Below are 21,973 nucleotides of genomic sequence, written 5' to 3' on the forward strand. Positions count from 1 at the left end.
CACATTTTTGGGAAGAAAGAAAAGGAGGAGGTTGAGAATAGATATGTAAGAATAAGTCAGAGAGAAAACATTTAAAATTAAATGATAGGCATGACAACTAGTATGTCATGGCATTAATGTTATTTATCTAAAACTTTTACCAAAGGCTGAAAGGGAAATTTTGCACATTATTGGAGGAAATGTAAATTAGCACAGCCATTATAAAAAATTATATGAAGATTCCTTAATCTAGTAAACATAGAACTACAGCATAATCCAGCAATCCTCCTACTGAGTATACATTCAAAGCAAATGAAGTCAATATATGATAAAGACATTTTTATTTTCATATTCACTGCAGCACTACTTTTTAAACTTTTAATTGATACATATTAATTATATGTATTCCTGATGTTCAGTGCTGTACTGCCATGCATCATTGCAGCAATGGTCACAGCAGCCAGGAAATTGAAACAACCTGAGTGTTCATCAGGTCATGAATGGATAAAGGAAGTGTGGTACAATATGCAAAGTGAGATAGTATTCAGTCATAAAAGAAGAAAATCTTGTCATTTGTGAAATGGATGGAAGAGGAAGGAGATCATTGTGTTAAGTGAAATAATCCATGTGCACAACAACAAGTACTGCATTATCTCACTGATACGTGGAATCTAAAAAAATGATACGCTAGAACTTGAGAGTAAGATGGTGGTTACCGAAGACAAGTGAGTTAGGGGAGAGGTGAGGAAATGTTAACCTGGGTGCTATGTCACAGTTAGGGGCAAGAAGTACTCATGTGCAATCATGTATTTAAAAAATAATTTTATCATACATTTCCAATAGCTAGCTGAAAGGATTTTTGATGCTTTTATCCATAAAGTACAAATTGAGGAGGTATGTTTAACCTGATTTAAATATTATACAATGTATATATGTATCAAGATAGTGTGACACTCCACTAATATGTAAAATGTTATGTATTTATGTATCAGTTAAGATGAATTTAAAACATAATTTAAAAAGCTTTACTACATCCCATTCCTTCCGATGATACAAATTCTACTTAAAAATCATTTTCTGGCTGATATACTGGCACACACCTCTAAACCTAGCACTCTGAGAAGCTGAGGCAGGAGGATAGGTAGCTCAAGTAGTGCCAGGGCAACTGAGTGATTTAGCAAGACCCTGCTTCGGAATAAAAAATAAAAAAGGGATGAGGAGGCAGCTGGGTAGGTAGGCCCTGAGGTGTATCCCAAGTACCACACACACACAAATTATTTTCCAGCACTTTAATTTTACCAGACCTTAGATTGCTAAAGAACATTTCATTCTCTAATAGATGGCTTTTTTAGGCTCCTTGGTGTGGTTTAGTCTGCTAAATTTGAGCCCCTCCTGACCTCGAGTGAGCACGGGACTTCTCTGGGCTTTGAGGCTTTGCCTCAGGCAGCCTGCCCACCATCATGAGGATGTTCTGGAGGTCAAGGAGTTGTGGCTGGGGATGCTACTTATTACTGAAGATTTCATAGCATTCCAGGACCATGGAGTACTGAAAGACCCATGGCTTAAACCTGTTGATGTGCTCTGAAGATGGCAGGAGATTCATCTTTGGAGTCACAAATTAAGAATCATGGCAGGAAATCAAAAGATTGACATCCAGGATTTCTTCTTGAACAAGCTGGTGTGTCAGGAGAAGGAATCCACCCTTTACTGCTCAGGAATCTATCTTCAAAAGCATCTCTGAGTGGCAGGTGGGGGCAAAATTGAAAGTTTGGGGCATAGTATTTGACTTATACTCAGGAGGAAATCCTGTTCTTCAAAGTTTGTACATGGATGTTTTGCTTACAACATTGAAACAGACAAACCCAGCAGATCTCTAGACTTGAAGCGTCCATACTCTCCAAAAAATTTTTCTTAAGTACCTTACTGTACCCCTGATTTACTTCTGAGTTTATGACTGACCTGTTATCTTTGAGAATTCTCTTTCTTTTTCCAGCATAGAGTAGATTTTCTTCAGTTGATGATCAACAGCCAGAATTTCAAAGACACTGAGTCCCATAAATGTAACCAAGAATGCCCCTTGGTCTACTGATGGGAAGCTAAGGGCAGGGGGAGTATTCTAGAAATGTGCAGGAGGGTTTCCAAACAAAGGACAATTTTTGACAAATTTCAGAAAGACGCAAGTTGAATATTATATACTTTAGCCAAGGACACTTTCTAGAAGCATTGGTAGCAAGTTCAAATCTTGAAGTCAATATACACAAGAAATTCATGCCTGGACATCACAATTGGTCTTGGATCGCCTGTGTCAGAACAAATGCTGATTCTCAGCCTCATCCAGACCCACTGAGAAGCTCTGCCTAGAAATATGCATCTCTACATCCAGTCTGAGGCTCTGTGTCCCAATAAGAACCAAGTTTACTGTGAATCCACGAAAACGTGTTCATTAGCCTAATCTACTATAAAGTGTTTACTTTTCTCTTTATAACTAAGAAGCAATTTGTGAGGGAAAACTTTAGAACTTGATTACTATCTTGTTTCTTTTCATACTTTCATCTACCTAGTTTATCATTTATATATGGTTTTTGAAGAGAACTATTATTACTATAATTGTTGCAAAATAATGACTAACTACATCATTTCTTCACATTTAGTTTTAATGACTTTTTTAATGTAAGGGAGAATAAATCTTCTGCCACCTCTCTTTCTCCCTCCTTCCTTTCCATTCCTTTCTTTTTTTCCCCCTCCTTCATTTCCTCCTTCACTCTCCTTCATTTCATCTCTCCTCCCTCTCTTCACTTCCTTCCTTCTTTCCTTCATCCTTCACTCTTTCCCTTCTCTTTATACTCTTTTTCTTTCCTTACCTTCTGTCACTTTTTCTCTTCTCTTCCTGTCCCTTCATTCTCCTCTCTTCCCCTCCCCTTCCCTCTGGATTCTCCACTCTTCTCTCCTTCCATCTTCTCTTTCTGTCTCTCTAACTTGTCTGGTTTTATAATTCTTTATCTCACTTATTTATTTCTATGCCCAAATAACAGCAGTTTTGTCCACTAAAAGTTGTTTCAGTTGACCTCCTAAGTCCTTTCTTCTTATATTGCTTTTTAACTCTATTTTTTTATTTTTTGAAAAAGCCAAGAAAAATTTCTTAGCAAAATAATGAGAATAGCAATAGGCAATACACTGTGTATTAATATCTTCAAAGTAGTTACTCAGTGACAAAAAGATTCTCTTACAAAAAAAATCAATGGATAACAGCACAAAATGTTCTTTTCAATGAACTAAGAGAAATTAGCATATATATTATTAGTATATATAAAATTAGTAGAAATGAAACAAATTAGCATATATTAAAATATTTTTATAGAGGAGAATAGTTAACGAAATAATTTCCTAAATCACCCATTCCACTGTATCAAACATATTTTTACGGTTTATTTTAAAAGTAAGAGTTTAGAAGCTAAAATTGGACCTAGACATGATCATTCTACTGTGGGTTTTTGCTTCTAGATCCTCTAAGTGGACAATGTTATGAAAATGAAATATATTGACATGATATAGGGAAAGAAACATTTCTTAATTTGTACATATTCCATATCAATGACTTAAATGCACTGTCTTTCTCTCTCATCTTTAAAAAAATCCCTAATTTATAGCCTTATTCTATGACCTAAATACATTCTGATAAAATTCCTGAATTTAGCAATTCATTATAGAGAAGAGGAATGATCTTACCCCTGCACACAAGAGTCAATATATCTATGTTTCCTCATATATCCAGCTATATATTTTCATACATTGATCTATTTCAGTACAGCTGTTATGAAGAAAATAGTCTGTTGTTTCAATGTTCAATACCACTAAATACATGTGGAGTATTTGACATGTGGCAGGTGACAATAAAAAACTGAAGAATACATTGTATTTAATTTCAATTAATTAAACTTTTAATATTCACATGTGGCCAGTGGTTACCACAATGGAGAAAGCAGAGCTTTGAACACTGAGTTTGTAGTTCAATTTCAATTGAGTTTTATAAACTTCATGCTTACTTGGAGAAAGAAATTGGTAGTGGAATTTTTCCACAATAGCATCATAGAAATTGTGATCATCATCATTAGTAAATTAGAACTTCGTAGGCCTTTCAAATACTCATTTTGTATTTTTAAAAATTATTTTGAGCAGACTTGATGTTTATTTTTGGGCTCCAGGTATCTAAAATTCCTAACCCATTTCCTAATCATGCAGACCAGCACATGAGTATGCTTAGCTTCTCTCAGGAGAAAATCAAGACTGAGAACAACTTCTATCATGAGGGCTGTTGTGAGCAGAGAGGGAGAGGCCATGAGGCAGGGAAGATGACAACCAGACCCTGACTGAATAGTGTCACATATTTTTCTCAACAGATCTCCTTCTTGCTCATATTTCATATCCAATGCCCTCGGTCTACACATTTTTTCCTTTTGCTCCTTTAAAAAATCTTTCTCACATCCTTTTTTGTTGTTGTTGTTACTGCGTATTGGTTATCCAGATGAATGGGTTCTGTTTTGACAGATTGGTACATACACACAGCATACTTTAATCATTTTAACTTCCCCCTATTAGCCCTTGCCCTGCCCTGCTCCCAGTTTCACATTTTGGAGAGTTTCAATGCATGTATTTATTACATCCATCTCCCCATTATGCACACTCATACCCTCTAATGCCATCCATTACACTAGGGTCAGTCACTACTCTTCTCATATTTTTATTTCTCTGTAAATTCTGAGATTTCTCATGTTGAACACTGGAACCCTGGGAGCTCCATTGCCTGATGACTGCCAAAAAGTCCCCACTTCTCAGGCAAGCTGGTTCACAAAAATCACATTTTATGAAAGTTCAGATTTTGACTGAGTGGATCTTAGGTGGCTTTGAGAGTTTGTGTTTCTAATATGCTTTGATCCTGCTGTTCCATGAGTAGCAAGAGTTTCCTTGATGCTCAGTGTTGTTTCCTCAAACATATTTAAATAAAAGATCCTTTAATTTTCATACAATGAAGGACATAGTATTTAAAACACTTTCAAAGTTTTTCCAGCTATATTTTTACCAGAATAATTTATATCATCCTTGAAGTAGAATGTTACCCTTTTATATAACATCCTACCTGGCCAACACTTTGTAAAATTTCACAAAATATTGTCATGTTTGTGATACTTAAAACTGCTAAAATACAGAATAGTTTTATAATAATTGAAAGTACTACTAATCAGCCCTGTACATTACACAGCAATGCTATTCTTGAAGTTAATCACCCATATTGCTGGAGAGGATGACAGAACAAGAAGCAGATGGCCAAGAGCACTGTAGACCTTGGCCAATTGTATTGAAATTATTCTGTCTTTTTCAGACCCTTTCATATCAGATAGATATGAAAGTGAAAACCACTCTCAGTGTGACTCTAAATTGCCTTTCCATGTTTCTTCCCAGGTATTTATTTGGATTTTTTTCTCAGGTATTTATTTTGGGTTTATTTGGATTTTCCTCCACCTAAATTGTGATGCTCTACATTGACTGGTTCTTTAAAAATGTATTTCCTCTCCCATCAACTCTGTCTGATCTGGAGCTCGTGGCCCAATCAATTATCTCTATTTTTGCTGGCTATGAAACCACTGGCAGTGGTCTTTCCTTCCTTATGTATGAACTGGCCACTCATCCTGATGTGCAGAAGTTGCAGGAGGAGATTGATGCAACTTTGCCCAATAAGGTGAGCAAGAGGGGAGGAAGAGGTGATGCCTTAAGAAGAATCCTCTTCATTGCTTTCTAGGATCATTTTTCTAAAACTTTTAAGTATTGAATTTTTTCACCAGCTCTATTCATAAACTATGCAGAGAGAAATGAAGGGAAAAATATATGTCATGGTTGCTACCGACAGAAAAAAAAGCTCTTTGTCAAAGAGTTTGGTTATACTACATGCATTATTTTTCATGATAATAATAAAAGTAGGAAACATCTGAACATTCCAATGACGTCGCAGTACCAGCACTTATCACTCAAGTGTGTGGTTGGTTGATTCTGCTTATATTGCTGGACGTGTATTCACCAGGTGGTCAGCTGAGTGAAGCTGATCTTGGCTGAGCTGGGCGAGGTGATGCAGTTCTGTTCACAAGTCCTCACACTCTAGTCAAACAACCAGAGGAGAAGAAGACAAGGCACAGGCTAGGGTGACTGGCTTCTACCCCGAAACTTTTAACCTGCACAAAAAGACCTCTCCACTGTCACATCAATTGATGGCCACATACATCCCACACTGTCTTCACAACTCTGCCCATGCTGAGAACCTGGCCTCAGGGTTCACATGCCTGCTTTGGCAGTGAGGTGGACACAAAACATTTTCCCAGCTCACAGTGAAGCTCTGTGAAGTACCAACCTGGAGACTGGTCTATCCACAGAGGATGGAGCTGAGTGTGGGTTCCTAGTCTCCTTAGGACTGTCAGTAGAACTGAAATTGTCTACTGAAATTGTGTGCCCAGGTAGCACCCAATTGCAACCTTTTGTTATTTTGTTTTGCTTTGCTTTGGTACCAGAGATCAAACTCGGGACCTTGCACTTGCAAGGTAGGCAGCAGAATCACTGAGCTAAATCCACAGCCCTGTAACCTTTTGTTATACGGGACAGGAAGAACTAGTTACTACCCAAATTGGACTTTTTGTACAATATAGTGTTTCTCAATTTTTAAACATTTGATCAAAAGAGTGACTATGCATGATATTTCAACTAAAAACTTCATTTGGAATAGGAATTTTTTTTTCTATTTCCTTGGCATAGATGTGTGGCTACTCTGTTCAATGTGACAGTGACTTCAGCATGTTTTCTTCAAGTTTAATTATCTTAATATATTAGTCACATTTTCTCACATGAATAAGTACAAGAAGTGCATGTTAATGTTGAAGATTTCAGTGTCTGGGATGGGATATGTCCCCAAGGTCTCCCATATTTATAACTACTCTACACTTTTCAAAGCGTCATTGAGATGGTCAAATAAATGAATAGCTTTGAAAATGCTCTGTCATGGCTTTGGTTCTTGCCAATATGAAATATTCTTTGGCCCTCCTAACACTTCAGTAGTACTGGATAGTTTGCATTGAATGTTAATTCCAAATGTTAATTAATAAATATATTTTTTTCCCAGGCACTAGCTACCTATGACATCCTGGTACAGATGGAGTATCTGGATATGGTAGTGAATGAAACACTCAGATTATACCCAATTGCTGGCAGACTTGAGAGGGTCTGTAAGAAAGATATTGAAATCAATGGCTTGCTCATTCCCAAAGGGTCATTGGTTATGGTACCAGTTTATGCCCTTCATCATGAACCAAAGTATTGGACAGAGCCAAAGGAGTTCCACCCTGAAAGGTACAGAACCCCTGGGAAAATGGATCCAACTGATCCATTTCAGTCCAAGCATACTATAATGTAGGTCTCTTACTGGAGATGACACACATATGAATGCACTAACATTTGTATCTATGTCTTTCAATTTTTAGCAGTTACAAACATGACAACATTTTGAAAAATTGTACAAAGTATTGACCAGAAAGGATATTATATCCATTCAGAGTCCCAAAAGCTTAAGTATGAGTTACAAAACAGATAGTGTGTGCCTATTGTGTAACAGTGATACCTGTCCTCATGAACACATTTCTATATATGTATCAATTTTTTAAAAACTAGAATTATGTCAAATTTATTTGAATTTGAACTAGTGCTCATTTTATTTACCACTAATTTGTTAACTGTCCATTGTCTCGTCCTCATATATGTACTCATGCCTTTTTATGTACAAGTTCTAAATGTGTAATTTCAACCAAAATGTGAATCAAACATATTTGAAAAATCATGTATCAGTCCTAATTATATGTGGACTGGTTTCTGTCAACATTACTGAGACAGTAACCATAGTACTTATGTATTATATACAACCTAATAAGTATTAAAAGTAATGTAGACATGAGCTAATTTATATTGGATTATGTGGATATATTCTATCCAACTTTTTAGAAAGTGACTTGAGGTTTTGTTTCACCAGGAAGCTGGAGCAAATCTTCTACAGATACAGCACCATAACTGTGTACAAACACCCCCCCCACATATTTAAATACAGGTATATATAAATTTACATATATAAGTACATTATAAAATTTTCAGGAGAACTGTATCACCTGTCCTAATAATCGTCAGAAGTGTCTTCTTTTAAATATTTATGCATTTATTTCTTTCATATGTTTGTGCTGGTGTCTTCTGCTCTCTGAATTTACCAACAGCTTTAGAAATTGTTTCCATTGTCCACTTCCTTCATGACTGGCTCCCATTTCCTACAGTTTAATTGTGAAGTCCTGAGAAGTCTTCCCTCTAATGTTCCAGCAGGCTCACCGAGGATACACGAGAGCATAGATCCTCCCACTCCTGCCTGCTGTACCAGATCCTTCACACTCTGTAGTTGGTGCCCCTTCCAGTGCCCAGGCATCTGATTTCTAGATGTCTGAGTGTAGGGGACAGGGGAAGGGGACGTTACCAGAACCTCTGCAGTGAGTCCTGGTCTCCTGCGAGCCATGGCAGCACACGGCGAATTACAGGAAAGGTAGAAAAATGAGACCGAGAAGAAGCTGAGCTTTGGGTCTGATCAGTGCTGCTCTGGGCAGCAAAGACAAAAGCCCCCAGCTTACCACACCTTTTATTCAGTACATCGGGAGAAACAAATGTAACAGATGACTTGCAGAGAGTTCAATAGTTCACATTGGGATAAACAAGGTGTAACGGAAGGCTTGCAGAGAGTTCAGTACATCTCCGGCAAACAAGATGTTAATCAGTCCAAGAACAATGAGGAACTGAGCAGATGTTTGTTCTCCCAGGATGTTTCTTGTCCTGGAGAATCACAGCATCACTGGATCACTGAAGTCTCAGTTGTGACCGGAGGCCAAACTGGAGTTATTCTGTAGCTGGGCTGTAGGCAAGAGAATTAGGCTAACCAAATGATTTTTCCCTAGAATTATGTAGCATTGCTCCCAACATCTGAGACATTGCTTCTCGGAGGGACCTTCAGCAGGCTCTTCTGTGAATTTACACTCAGTGCTGGGATTTGGGCTGTACGCACTCAGGAATATGGTTGTGCTAGTTATAAAAATGGAGAATGAAGTTAAGGCATTGCTTGGTGAAGAGTTAGTCAGTGATCTAGTCTTTTATTAGCCTTTATGCATTTTTTAATGGCTAGTATTTTGTCTTGTTGGCATGGTGTCCCTAGTGCTAGCATAGTGTCTACATGTATTATTTCTTAGAGAAGTTAACCAGAACTGTTTCCTTCAACAGAGGATCCACTTATTTTCTCCAAGCCCAGCATGTATAGTTGCTGTATCTTTAATGCTAAAAACTCTGAAACCACTTGCTGCATTTAATTTTAATTCACTGACATAGCAAACAGATAATATGTGCCTACTGTGTATTACTGATTGAGTGGTCAAGACAGTGTGAGATCCTAATGTCAATAAGTGTGTACGATAGAGAAGGTTTGACATATACAGAAGGTATATGTTATAGAAACCTACAGAAAATTTTGATGCATATTCCTGTCCCTACTGCCTTCCCATACACCAGCAAGCCATGTCAGTTGCCCATCCACATACCACCATGACCCTCTCCCAACCCTCACTTTATTATAAAACACATCTCCTCTAAATCTTTCAAAGTGATCTCAAAAATAGGAGAAAGCTTTAAAAATACATAACCACAATGCCATTATCACTTTAAATTGACCATTTTCTCCTTAAAACACTCTAACAATGAGAGATCAAATTTGAATAAAACATTGGGATAGCCTCCTGGTGTTTTAAACCCTAGTGGAACGGAGAGACAAGCAAGTCAATGATGATTACAGTTGAGTAATGTCCTATGCCTTTGTAATTTCAAAGATTCAAACTGATTCAAACTACGTTATAAGGGAGGGAGGGGAGAATAGGAAGAAAGGGAGAGGATGAGGAAGATAAGCATGAGGATGACCACAAGGAGGAGAAGGAATAAGAAAAAAAAAGAGAAGGGAAGGAGTAAGAAAGGGAAAACAGGAAGAGAAGAAAAGGAAGAAAGAGGAAAGAACAAAGAAAAACAGGAAGGTTAAAAAAAGAAGATAAGGAGGGAGAAAGGGAGGGCAGGAGGAAAGAAAGAGAGTGCCAGGAAGAGAAGAAACACAGCCCTGAGAACCCGGAAGTGTGAGGGAGAGCAGAGCCACGTGGGTCGAGCCGGAGTATGGCTTGCATGGGCGAGTCTATCCCGCTTGCCGCCCTGGTCCTTGTGGAACAGGCAGTGCTGGAGATGTTTTTCTCTCACCTGGGTATCTTCTCTTATGACAAAGCCAAGGACAATGTGGAGAAGGAACGAGAAGCCAACAAGAGCGTGGGTGCCAGCTGGCTCTCCTGCTGGCGGCCTTGGCACACCTGGCTGCAGCCAAGAAGGTCTATCACCGCCTCACCGACCTGGGGCAGAAACTAGGGGCCAGTCTTTCTTCAGCAGGAAAGGTTTCATCTGTACCATATATACGTCCCTGAATAATGAGCTGAAGAAGGTGGTGACAGGCGGAGGAGCCCTAGGTGGGCCCGCTCCTCATGTGGAGGAACTCCTCTTCCACCTATCAGAGCAGCTCTGCTTCTTTGTTCAGGCTCGGATGGAGATTGCAGACTTCTATGAGAAGATGTACACCCTCAGCACACAGAAGTTCATCAATGCTGAAGAGCTTGTGGGCCTTTTGGACACCATCCTCAAGAAGTACAGCGCCAGATTTCATCACCTGATCCTCAGTCCTTTGGAGAGCAGTTTCCAGCTGGAAGTCAATGTCTTGAGTCATCTCCTGAAGGCACAGGCTCAGGTCTGGGAGTGGAAGTTCCTCCCTTCCATAGTTAACTTGCACAGTGCTCACACCAAGCTGCAGACCTGGGGCCAAATCTTTGAAAAGCAGCGAGAGACCAAGAAACATTTGTTTGGAGGACAGTGACAGAAGGCTGTTCAGACCCCAGACCTTTTCCTTTGGCTAATGAAACTCAAAAACATGGTCCTGGCTGCCGCAGACCAGCTGCAGTCGATGCAGGGTAGGAAGGGGAGAGGTCTCGGGCCGGCGAGTGAGAAAAGAACCTTTGCAAGCAATGTGCAGGTTCCCTCTGAGAAGTCTCAGGGTCTGATTTATTTTTGTATCTTTAAGCAATAGCTAAGAGGCATTGGGTGGAACATGTTTACATTTTAGGTTGCCTTAGCAACATCTAGTGAGGTAAGGTTATTTTTACTAAACAATATATTTTTCTAAACTGATTCATTTCATTGAACATCATGAATACATTTCTTAAAAATCACAACTGTCCCCTTATTTTCCCATACCTAGGTAGAACAAAATGTAACTTAATCAAAATCTCCAAAGGGTAACTTAATTAAAATCTCTATAGCAGCGGGGGTACGAGCAAGATTTAATTAATTAAAGGTCAAACTTGTGGTCACCAGCTAGCCCTTGAGAAACTGCACAACAGTTAATATAGTTTGCTATTAGCTCTCTACCTCTCTACACCTCTATTTATCTTAACTGTCATTTGGGTTCATAGTTCATGAGCAGGAGATATTTACAGCACTGTGAGAAATATTGAATAACTTGCCTCCTTAATGCATTTACTTGTCCCAACTTTCTCTCTATTTCTTATTTCCCACTATTACTTACATCTAAAGTCTGTCCTTTCAACCTCTTCATAAGACCCCTTTAGTAATAAGAAGGTCAGCAATAAGGGGGGAGTTATAGTAGTGGGAAAACAGAGGGAGTGAGTTTCAGTAGAGGTTTCTTTAGAAGTGGATGTGGCAATAGAACTAAGAGAAACTGGAATTTTGGGACTTTTGAGCCAGATCAGATTTCAATACATCATTGCCAATTTGCCTTATGGAGAGTTTGTTGTTAGTCACAAACACAATGATTCCTGTGACCAGAGTAACAACTTTAAACATTATGGCATGAAAAAAATAAAACATGAGGGTATGATGTGTTCCACCCTTCTTTTCCCCAAGCTGGAATTTTGTCAAGCAGCCTTGGAGGTCGGTTGGGCTTCGCCACCTGGCCAAATGTAGCTTTTACGTCATGAGGCACTAAGCCTACAAACTGTTTCAGAAATGAAAGCATTGACTGCTAAAGCTAACCCAGACCTTTTTGGAAAGATTTCAAGCTTCATCAGGAAATACAGTGCTGCCAATGTGTCCTTAACATTTGACAACCGAGGCTCAGAGAGTTTTCAGGGTCATGGTTATCATCACTCCCACTCCTACAGAGAGGCCCCTAAGGGTGTGGACCAGTACCCAGCCAGTGTCTCTGCACAGCGATAGGCCTGTCATGCACTGGCCCAATGTCATCATGATCATGACAGATCACACTTCTGACCTGAACAGCTTGGAGAAAGTGGTCCACTTCAATAATGACAAAGTTCAGCATCTACTTCCTAACCTACTCAGAACCTCACTTTCCCATTGTGATCATTTTTTTTTCACATGGTTGAAATTAATTTATATTTATTTTCCCTGAACTGATAATTTGTATTTCTAGCTCATTATTTAAAAATTTTATTTTATCGGTACATTTTAGGTATACAGTATAATAACATTCATCATTGGAAATGTGCACCTTTACATAATCTCTCTTGGTTGTCATTTTCCCCCCTTCCCCTGCCCTCCCTTCAACCCCTCCATCCCTCCCTATTTACAAAGGCTTTGTTTCCTTTTTTCACTTTCTCATATTAATTCCATTCCCTTCTTTCCTTTCCCCTACCCCTCCCACTTCCCTTTAACCTTTGCCCGTTTTCTTCCTATTTCACATTATCTATTATGCCTTTTAGTCCTTGTTTACACTTTCAGTTTCTCACACTAGAGAAACTATTCGGTATTTTCACATGTATGTCTTCTTTATTTCACTTAAGAGTATCACCTCAATGTGCATCTATTTAGAAATAAGTGTCTCTAATTTCTCATTTTTTATGGCTGAGTAATACTCCATTTTATATTAAAAAACCACCACATTTTCTTTATTCAGTCTCCAGTTGATGGGCATTTGGGCGGCTTCCAAGTTTTAGCTATTATACACTGTGCTGCTATGAACATGGGTGAGAATATATCACTGAGGTATGATTCTTTTAATTCTTTGGGGGAAGATACCTACCAGAGGAATAGCTGGGTCAAATAGGACTTCCAGTCCTAGTTCTTTGAGGTATCTCCATACTGATTTCCACAGTGGTTGTACCAGTCTATGGAGTGAGGTGTAATCTCAGTGTTGTTTTCAATTGTGTCTCTCAAATGACCAGTGATATTGAACATTTTTTCATATGTTTATGTGCTATTTCTAATTCTTTGTCTGAGAAATGTCTGTGCTTTTCATATGCCCATTTCTGAATTGGGTCTTTAAATTTGGGAGGTCTGATTTTTTAAAGTTCTTTATAGATTAGAGATAGTAGAGCTTTGTCTGAGGGACATCTGGTGAAGATTTTTTCCCACTTTGAGGGTTGTCTCTTCACACTGCTGGTGGTTTCTCTTGCTGTGCAGGAGCTTTACAGTAAGAAGAGATCCCACTTGTTGATTGTCTGTGCTACTTCACGGGCAACTGAGGTTTTCTTCATAAAATCTTTACCTACACCAATGTGTTCGAGTTCTCCCTAACCTCTGTTCCAGCTGGTTCAGCATTTCTGTTTTAATATTTAGATCGTTAATCCATTTCAATTTTAGTTTAGTGCATGCTGAGAGATATAGGTCTAGTTTTAGTCTCTGTCAAGTTAAAACCCAATTTTTCCAGCACCATTAATTAAAGAGGCTATCTTTCCTCCAGTGAGGGTGTTTGGCTCCTTTGTCGAACATGAGGTGGCTGAGTGTGTCTGGAATTGTTTCTGCATTTTCTAATCTGTTCCACTGGTCCTCAGGTCTGTTTCTTTGCCAGTACCATGCTGTTTTTATCACAGTAGCTTTGTAGTATAGTTGCAGGTTGGGGATTGTGATATCCCCTGCCATGTCTCTGTTACCTGGAATTGCTTTTGCTATTCTGGGTCTCTTCTTGTTCCAAATGAATTTTTGGATTGTTTTCCCAAGTTCCATGCCGTATGGTGCTGGGATTTCAATTGGGATTGCATTGAATCTATATAGCAGTTTTGGAAATATGGCCATTTTCACTATGTTTGTTCTTCCTAACCAGGAGCAAGGGATGTCTTCCAATTTTCTGATATCAACTTTGATCTTTTCCAGAGTCCTATAACTTTAGAGAAGAGGTCTTTGATTTCTTTCATGAGGTTGATTCCTCAGTATTTCAATTTTTTGGATGCTATTGTGAAAGGAATTGTTTGCCCTATTTCTCTCTCAGTGAGTCTATTATTTGTGTAGAGGAAAGCTATTGATTTCTGTGTATTGACCTCATATCCAGCTACTGCACTGAATTTGGTTATTAAGTCTAGAAGGCTTTTGGTGGAGTTTTGGGGTCTTCTATATATAGTATCATGTCATCTGCAAATAATGACAATTTGATTTCTTCATTTCCTATCTTTATTCCTTTTATTTCTTTCTCTAATCTAATTGCCATGGCTAATGTTTCTAGAACTATATTGAACAAGAGTGGTGAAAGTGCAGATCTTTGTCTTCTTCCTGACTTCAGTGTGAAGGGTTTCAGTTTTTGACCATTTAGTATGATATTGGGTGTTGGTTTTTCATAGATGGCTTTTGTCAGATTGTGGTAGAGACCATCTATTTCAATTTTTTGTAGGGTTTTTTAAATCATGAATGTGTGTTACATTTTGTCAAATGCTTTTTCTGCAGCTATTGAGATGAACATATGGTTTTTGTCCCTGGCTCTATTGATATAGTGTACTGAGTCACACGGAACAGGCCGAATCAGCCCGCTGCAGACAAGCAGGTCTGCGGACACCCTACCGAGGTCCCGAGTCCCACGGAACATTCCAAATCAGCCCATGCCCTGGCAACAATCCACTGGACCCCCAACCCGTGCTCCTCTGTACAGCCACCTGGTTCCACACTACAAAGATGTAAAGGACACCGGACCACCAGACTATGGTACTGAGTCCCGCTGCTCCCAGCCCAGAGGTAGGGGCTTCTGAGCCACTGTCTCACTGCTCCTGGTACAGAGGAAGGGGCTTCCTGGGCACCATCCCTCCCGCTTCTCCCAGCCCAGAGGAAAGGGCTTTTGGGCCACCTTCTGTCCCATCACTCCTGGCCCAGAGGAAGGGGCTTCTGGGCCACCATCCCTCCCACTGCTCCCGGCCCAGAGGGAGGGGCTTCTGAGCCACCATCCCACTGCACCTGGACCAGAGGAAGGGGCTTCCTGGCCACCATCCCTCCCGCTGCTCCAAGCCCACAGGAAAGGGCTTTGGGGCCAACATCCCTACCACTGCTCCTGGCCCTGTCCCACCTCTCCCAGGTCAGAGGAGGTAATCTGTGCAGGCACTAACAGCCACCCCCCCAACTGAAATGAGAAAACACGTAAATAAGTCTCAAAACCAGACTTCCAGATCACCTACAGCAACCCCAAAGGGAAATGAGATGGAACACTCTGGTACTCAACCACCTGGACCCACTGAACTGGCAACAAAAGGGGATCTGGAAAAAATGAAACCAGAAATAATTTCTCAGAAAACAGGAGAAATTGTGCCCCTAGTGCAAGACATGATTAATAAATCTAGAGAGAAGCTCAGGAACATGATGGAATCCCAACATAGGAAACAAATGGAATCCATAAAACAGATGCAAATAGATTTCCAGGACATGAAAAACTCCACTGAAAGTCTACACAGCAGAATGAGCTGATGTGAGGACAGAATTTCAGATATAGAAGATAAGATTGCAATTAGTGACCAGGAAAAGAAAAATTGCTTCAAAATTATAAGGGAACATGAGAAATCAATCCAGCAGCTGCTAGATGATGCAAAGAAGAATAACATAAGACTGATTGGAGTCAATGAAGAAACAGGAGAGAGTGCAGATGACATAAAAAATCTCTTCACAGAAATAATGGCAGAAAACTTCCCAAGCAGGGGAAAAGAGCTTGACATACAGATAAGTGAGGCATATAGGACTCCAAATAGCCTTGATCAAAAAAAAATCTACATATAGGCATATAATTGTTAAGATTCCAGAAACTCAACAGAAGAACAAAGTTCTACAAGCAGTTAGAGAAAAGAAACAAATCACATACAAAGGGAAGCCCATCAGAATCACAGCAGACTTCTCAACACAAACCATCAAGGCAAGAAGAGTTTGGAGTGACATATTCCAAGCCCTAAAAGAAAACAGATTGATGTGCCCTGCAAAACTATCTTTCAAAATGGATGGAGAAATAAGATACTTTCATGACAAAGAGCACCTTAGGAACTTCGTGAATACCAAACCAGCACTCCAAAGAATTTTACACAATATCCTAGGAACAGACATTGAGGATCACAACCCCAGGAAGCAAAGCAGAATGAACCCATATGACATGACAAGAAATTAAATGTAAAGGGGGAGAACCTAACAAAAAGAAAAAGTCATGGCAATGACAAGTCAATACGTTTCAGTTATAACCATCAATGTTAATGGTCTCAATTCACCAATCAAAAGAAATAGACTGGCAGAATGGGTCAAGAAGCAAAATCCAACAATATGCTGCATACAAGAAACACACTTAATTCAAAAGGAAACTCATAGACTGAAAGTTAAAGGGTGGAAAATAATACTCCATGCAACAGGAACCTGAAAAAAAGCAGGAGTAGCCATCCTCTTTGCAGATCAAGTAGATTTCAAACCAAAACTGATGAAGAGAGATGAAGAAGGACACTACATCCTTGTAAAGGGAAGAATCCAAGAGGAAGAGATGACAATCATAAATATCTATGCACCAAACACTAGTGCGCCCAACTATATAAAACAAATACTAACAGACATGAAAAGTCATATATGCACAAATACAATTATAGTGGGGGACCTCAACACCCCACTGTCACAGATAGATCAACTAGACAAAAAATAAGTAATGAAATACTAGAACTCAATTGAACTCTTGAAGAAATGAACTTAACAGATGTTTACAGAGTCTTCCACCCCACAAAATCAGAATACACATTCTTCTCAGCTGCACATGAGTCATCAAAAATAGACAACATACTCACACACAGAACATATTTAAGTAAGTGCAAAGGAATTGAAGGTATCCCCTGTATATTATCAGACCATAAGGCGATGAAATTGGAGATCCATAGCAAAAGAAACTCAAAAAATTTCATAAACATGTGGAAATTGAACAACACACTTCTGAATAACCAATGGGTCACAGAGGAAATTAAAGAAGAAATCAGACAGTTCCTTCAATTAAATGACAATGACAATACAACATATCGGAAGCTATGGGACACAATGAAAGCAGTCTTACGAGGGAAATTCATAGCAGTGAATACGCATACTAGGAAAACAGAACAAGCCCAATTAAACAACCTGATGCTGAACCTCAAGCTTCTAGAAAAAGAAGAGCAGGACAACCCCAAAGCTCATACAAGGGAGGAAATGATAAAGATCAGAGGAGAAATCAATGCAGTAGAGACTAAGAGAAAGATACAAAAAAATCAATGAAGCCAAGAGCTGGTTCTTTGAAAGAATCAACAAAATTGACAAACCCTTAGCCAACCTTGTCAGAAAAAGGAAAGAAAAGGCCCAAATCCATGCAATTAGGAATGAAAAGGGTGAAATTACAGCAGACGCAGCAGAAATCCAGAGGATCATCAATACCTACTTCCAGAACCTATACACCAATGAGATGGAAAACACAGAAGAAATGAACAGATTCCTAGATACATATGAATTACCAAAGTTGAACGAAGAAAACCTAAAAATTCTGAACAACCCAATATCAACCAATGAAATTGAAAATGTACTTAAAACCTTATCAACTAAGAAAAGCCCGGGCCCTGATGGCTTCACTGCTGAATTCTACAAGACATTTAGAGAGGAACTGCTGCCACCACTGTTTAAACTCTTCAATGAAATTGAAAGGGAAGCAATACTCCCAAATTCATTCCTGGAAGCAAGCATCATCTTGATCCCCAAAGCAGAGAAAGACCCAACTGAAAAGGAGAACTATAGGCCAATCTCACTAATGAACATAGATGCAAAAATCTTTAATAAGATAATGTCAAACAGAATGCAGAAGATCATCAAGAAGATCATACACCCTGATCAAGTGGGATTCATCCCAGGGATGCAGGGATGGTTCAATATATGCAAATCAATCAATGTCATACACTATATCAACAGAGCCAAGGACAAAAAACATATGATTATCTCCACAGACACAGAAAAAGTGTTTGACAAAATCCAACATGAATTTATGATAAAAACCCTACCAAAAATTGGGATAGTCTCTACCTCAAACTGATAAAAGCCATCTATGAAAAACCAACAGCCAATATCATACTAAATGGTCAAACACTGAAATCCTTCACACTAAAATCAGGAACAAGACAAGGATGTCCACTATCACCACTCTTGTTCAATATAGTTCTGGAAACATTAGACACAACAATTAGACAAGAGAAAGAAATAAAAGGAATAAAGATAGGAAATGAAGAAGTCAAATTGTCATTATTTGCAGATGACATGATACTCTATATAGAAGACCCCAAGAACTCCACCAAAAGTCTTCTAGACTTAATAACCAAATTCAGTCAAGTAGCTGGTTACAAGGTCAACACACAAAAATCAATAGCTTTCCTCTACACAAATAAAAAACTCCCTGAGAGAGAAACAGGGCAAATAATTCCTTTCACAATAGCATCCAAAAAACTGAAATACCTAGGAATCAACCTAACAAAAGAAATCAAAGAACTCTTCTCTGAAAACTATGGCACTCTGAAGAGAGAGATTGAAGATGATACCAGAAAATGGACAGACATCCCCAGCCCCTGAGTAGGAAGGATTAATATAGTGAAAATGGCCATACTTCCAAAACTGCTATATAGATTTAATGCAATTCCAATTGAGATCCCAGCACCATACTTCATGGACCTTGAGAAAACAATCAAAAAATTCATTTGGAACAAGAAGAGACCCAGAATAGCAAAAGCAATTCTAGGTAACAGAGACATGGCAGGGGGTATCACAATCCTCAACCTGCAACTCTACTACAAAGCTACTGTGATTAAAACAGCAGGGTACTGGCCAAGAAACAGACCTGAGGACCAGTGGAACAGATTACAAGATGCAGAAACAATTCCACACATACTCAGCCGTCTCACCTTTGATAAAGGAGCCAAACACCCTCACTGGAGGAAAGATAGCCTCTTTAATAAATGGTGCTGGAAAAATTGGGCTTCAACTTGCCAAACATTAAAACTAGACCTATATCTCTCACTATGCACCAAACTAAAATCAAAATAGATTAAAGATCTAAATATTAAAATAGAAACTCTGAACCAGTTGGAACAGAGGTTAGGTAGAACCCTTGAAGACTTCGGTGTAGCAAAAGATTTTATGAAGAAAACCTCAGTTGCCCATGAACTAGCACAAACAATCAACAAGTGGGATCTCTTCTTATTAAAAGGCTTCTACACAGCAAGAGAAACCACCAGCAGTGTGAAGAGACAACCCACAATGTGGGTAAAAATCTTCACCTGCTCTTCCTCAGACAAAGGTCTACCATCTCAAGTCTATAAAGAACTTAAAAAGATCAGACCTCCCAAATTTAAAGACCCAATCTGAAAATGGGCATCTGAAATGAACAGACATTTCTCAGACGAAGTAGAAATAGCAAATAAATACATGAAAAAAGGTTCAACATCACTGGTCATTCGAGAGATGCAAATGAAAACAATGCTGAGATTCCACTTCACTCCAGAAAGAATGGCTGCTATCATGAAATCAACCAATAACAAATGCTGGCAGGGCTGTGGGGAGAGAGGAACCCTGCTCCACTGCTGGTGGGAGTGCAGACTGGTGCAAGCACTGTGGAAATCAGTATAGAGATACCTCAAAGAACTAGGACTGGAAGTCCCATTTGACCCCGCTATTCCACTGCTGGGTATCTTCCCCAAAGAATTAAAAGAATCATACCACAGTGATATATGTGTGCCCATGTTCATAGCAGCACAGTTTGTGATAGCTAAGACTTGGAAACAGCCCAAATGCCCATCAACTGGAGAGTGGATCAAGAAAATGTGGGTTTTTAAAAATAAAATGGAGTACTACTCAGCCATAAAAAATGAGAAATTAGAGACATTTATAGCTAAGTGGATACACATTGAGGTGATACTCTTAAGTGAAATAAATAGGACACACATGTATAAATACCAAATAGTTTCTTTGGTGTGAGAAACTGAAAGTGTAAATAAGGGCTAAAATGTATAATAGGTAATGTGAAATAGGAAGAAAAGGGGCAAAGGGGAAGGAAGTGGGAGGGCTAGGGGAAAGGATAGAAGGGAATGGGATTAATATGAGAAAATGGAAAAATAGGAACAAAATCTTTGTAAATAGGGAGGAATGGAGGGGTTGAAGGGAGGGCTGGACCATGGTGAAAAATAAGAACCAAGAGAGACTATGTAAAGGTGCAAATTTCCAATGATGAATGTCATTATATTGTATACCTAAAATGTACCAATGATTAGAATGAATAATTGATAATGTAAAATAGGAAGAAAAGGTCCAAAGGGGTAGGAGTAGTGGGAGGGGCAGGGGAAAGGAAAGAAGGGAAAGGATAAATGCTGAGAAATGGAAAAAATGGAAATAAAGTCTTTGTAAATAGGGAAGGGTGGACTAGGAATGGGGAAAAATAAGAACCAGGATGTATTATGTAAAGGTACAATTCCCAATGAGAAATGTTAATTGTGTTGTCTACCTACAATGTACCAATAAAAGAATTTAATAAAAAAAAATGAGTACGTTTTCTGTCTTGTAAATTCGCTAGTTAACATGTTGCTTTTAGTTTTATCATTCTGATATAGAAATTAATATTTGATGCCACATCAGGTTTTAACAGTTCAAAGACCTTCATGGCAGCTTTAGTGGCCAATAGCTTCTTTCAGAGTGAAAGAACTAGTACATATGTTTTTACCATTATAAGGTTAGAGTTTTTCACTGTCAGCATAAGCCATTATATGGGTTTCCTCATTCTTCAGCATATTGCCTCCATTAATTTCTGTTTATCACCCTCCTGTTGAAATATACGTTCATGTTTGACTCTACTTCTGGTTACTTTTAGGCTTAGAAAGCATGCAGTCTTGGTTTTTCAGTCACTTTCAGTTTGTCACACAACAGAGCCTACTTTTATAAAATCAAAATGAAGATCTCTTGATACCTTGAACTTGCTAAAAATCAGCTGTGCTTTAAAAAAGAGCTCCTTGTAGTTGAGTAATCAACTCAGTACCTATGCACATTTGAACTTGGGTTTCATGTTTGCCTCCTATAATTATGCTTATAATCAGTGCTGCACCGTAGTCTGCCTGACCTTTTTTCTCTAGAAGGTGTTTGTAGGGAAGTAGACAGATCAGTGAAGACATCATAGTCTGTGAAGACCTTCACTTCTGTCATTGTTCACAGTAACAAGAGCCATAAAGAATAACTGAGTCATTACTACTTGATAGTTCCTTCAAAGCTTGTGTGAAATGTAAAGGCCAGATCAGTCTTATTTTTCAAGATGCCACGGAGCCATTATTGGGAGGTCCACAGCAGGCAGGGAGGGGAAATCTGCACACCTGAGACTCAGTATGGGAGGTCTGTCCACCTCATCTAGATTACCTGGTAGAGAAACCCACTGGCCTTTTTTCTGGTGAGAACATGTGTCTTTCTTTTCTTTATTTCTTTCTCTCTTTTTCGTCATATTATTTGTAAAAAGTTAGTTTACTTTAAATAGAAAGCAGTGTTTACCTCTGCATTGTATTCACTGAAGTTTTATAAAAATATGAATATATTTTACATTGATCTAACATAAAAGTTGAAAACAATGACA

General features: G+C 38.8%; 2 protein-coding genes and 1 pseudogene across 4 annotated transcripts in view; 2 read left to right on the forward strand and 1 right to left on the reverse strand.

Annotated features, from left to right (window-relative positions):
• The window catches only part of LOC110348143 (cytochrome P450 3A4-like), a 28,931-nt gene extending 21,502 nt beyond the window's left edge, over window positions 1-7,429 (forward strand). Inside the window, exons 3-5 of the mRNA XM_087196518.1 lie at window positions 1,973-2,039; window positions 5,556-5,713; window positions 7,139-7,429. Of these exons, the coding sequence (XP_087052644.1) occupies window positions 1,973-2,039; window positions 5,556-5,713; window positions 7,139-7,429 (516 nt within the window). The remainder of the gene's footprint in view (window positions 1-1,972; window positions 2,040-5,555; window positions 5,714-7,138) is intronic.
• Window positions 1-21,973, reverse strand: part of LOC147822658 (uncharacterized) — a 133,891-nt gene that overhangs the window by 25,390 nt on the left and 86,528 nt on the right. The gene's annotated exons all lie outside the window — the stretch shown is intronic.
• Window positions 9,959-11,313, forward strand: LOC106008986 (KICSTOR subunit 2 pseudogene; annotated as a pseudogene).

Source organism: Heterocephalus glaber, unplaced genomic scaffold (genome assembly GCF_053883595.1).
Source record: "Heterocephalus glaber isolate CG9 unplaced genomic scaffold, H.glaber_assembly_v1.0 deba00001610, whole genome shotgun sequence".
NCBI lineage: Eukaryota > Metazoa > Chordata > Mammalia > Rodentia > Bathyergidae > Heterocephalus > Heterocephalus glaber.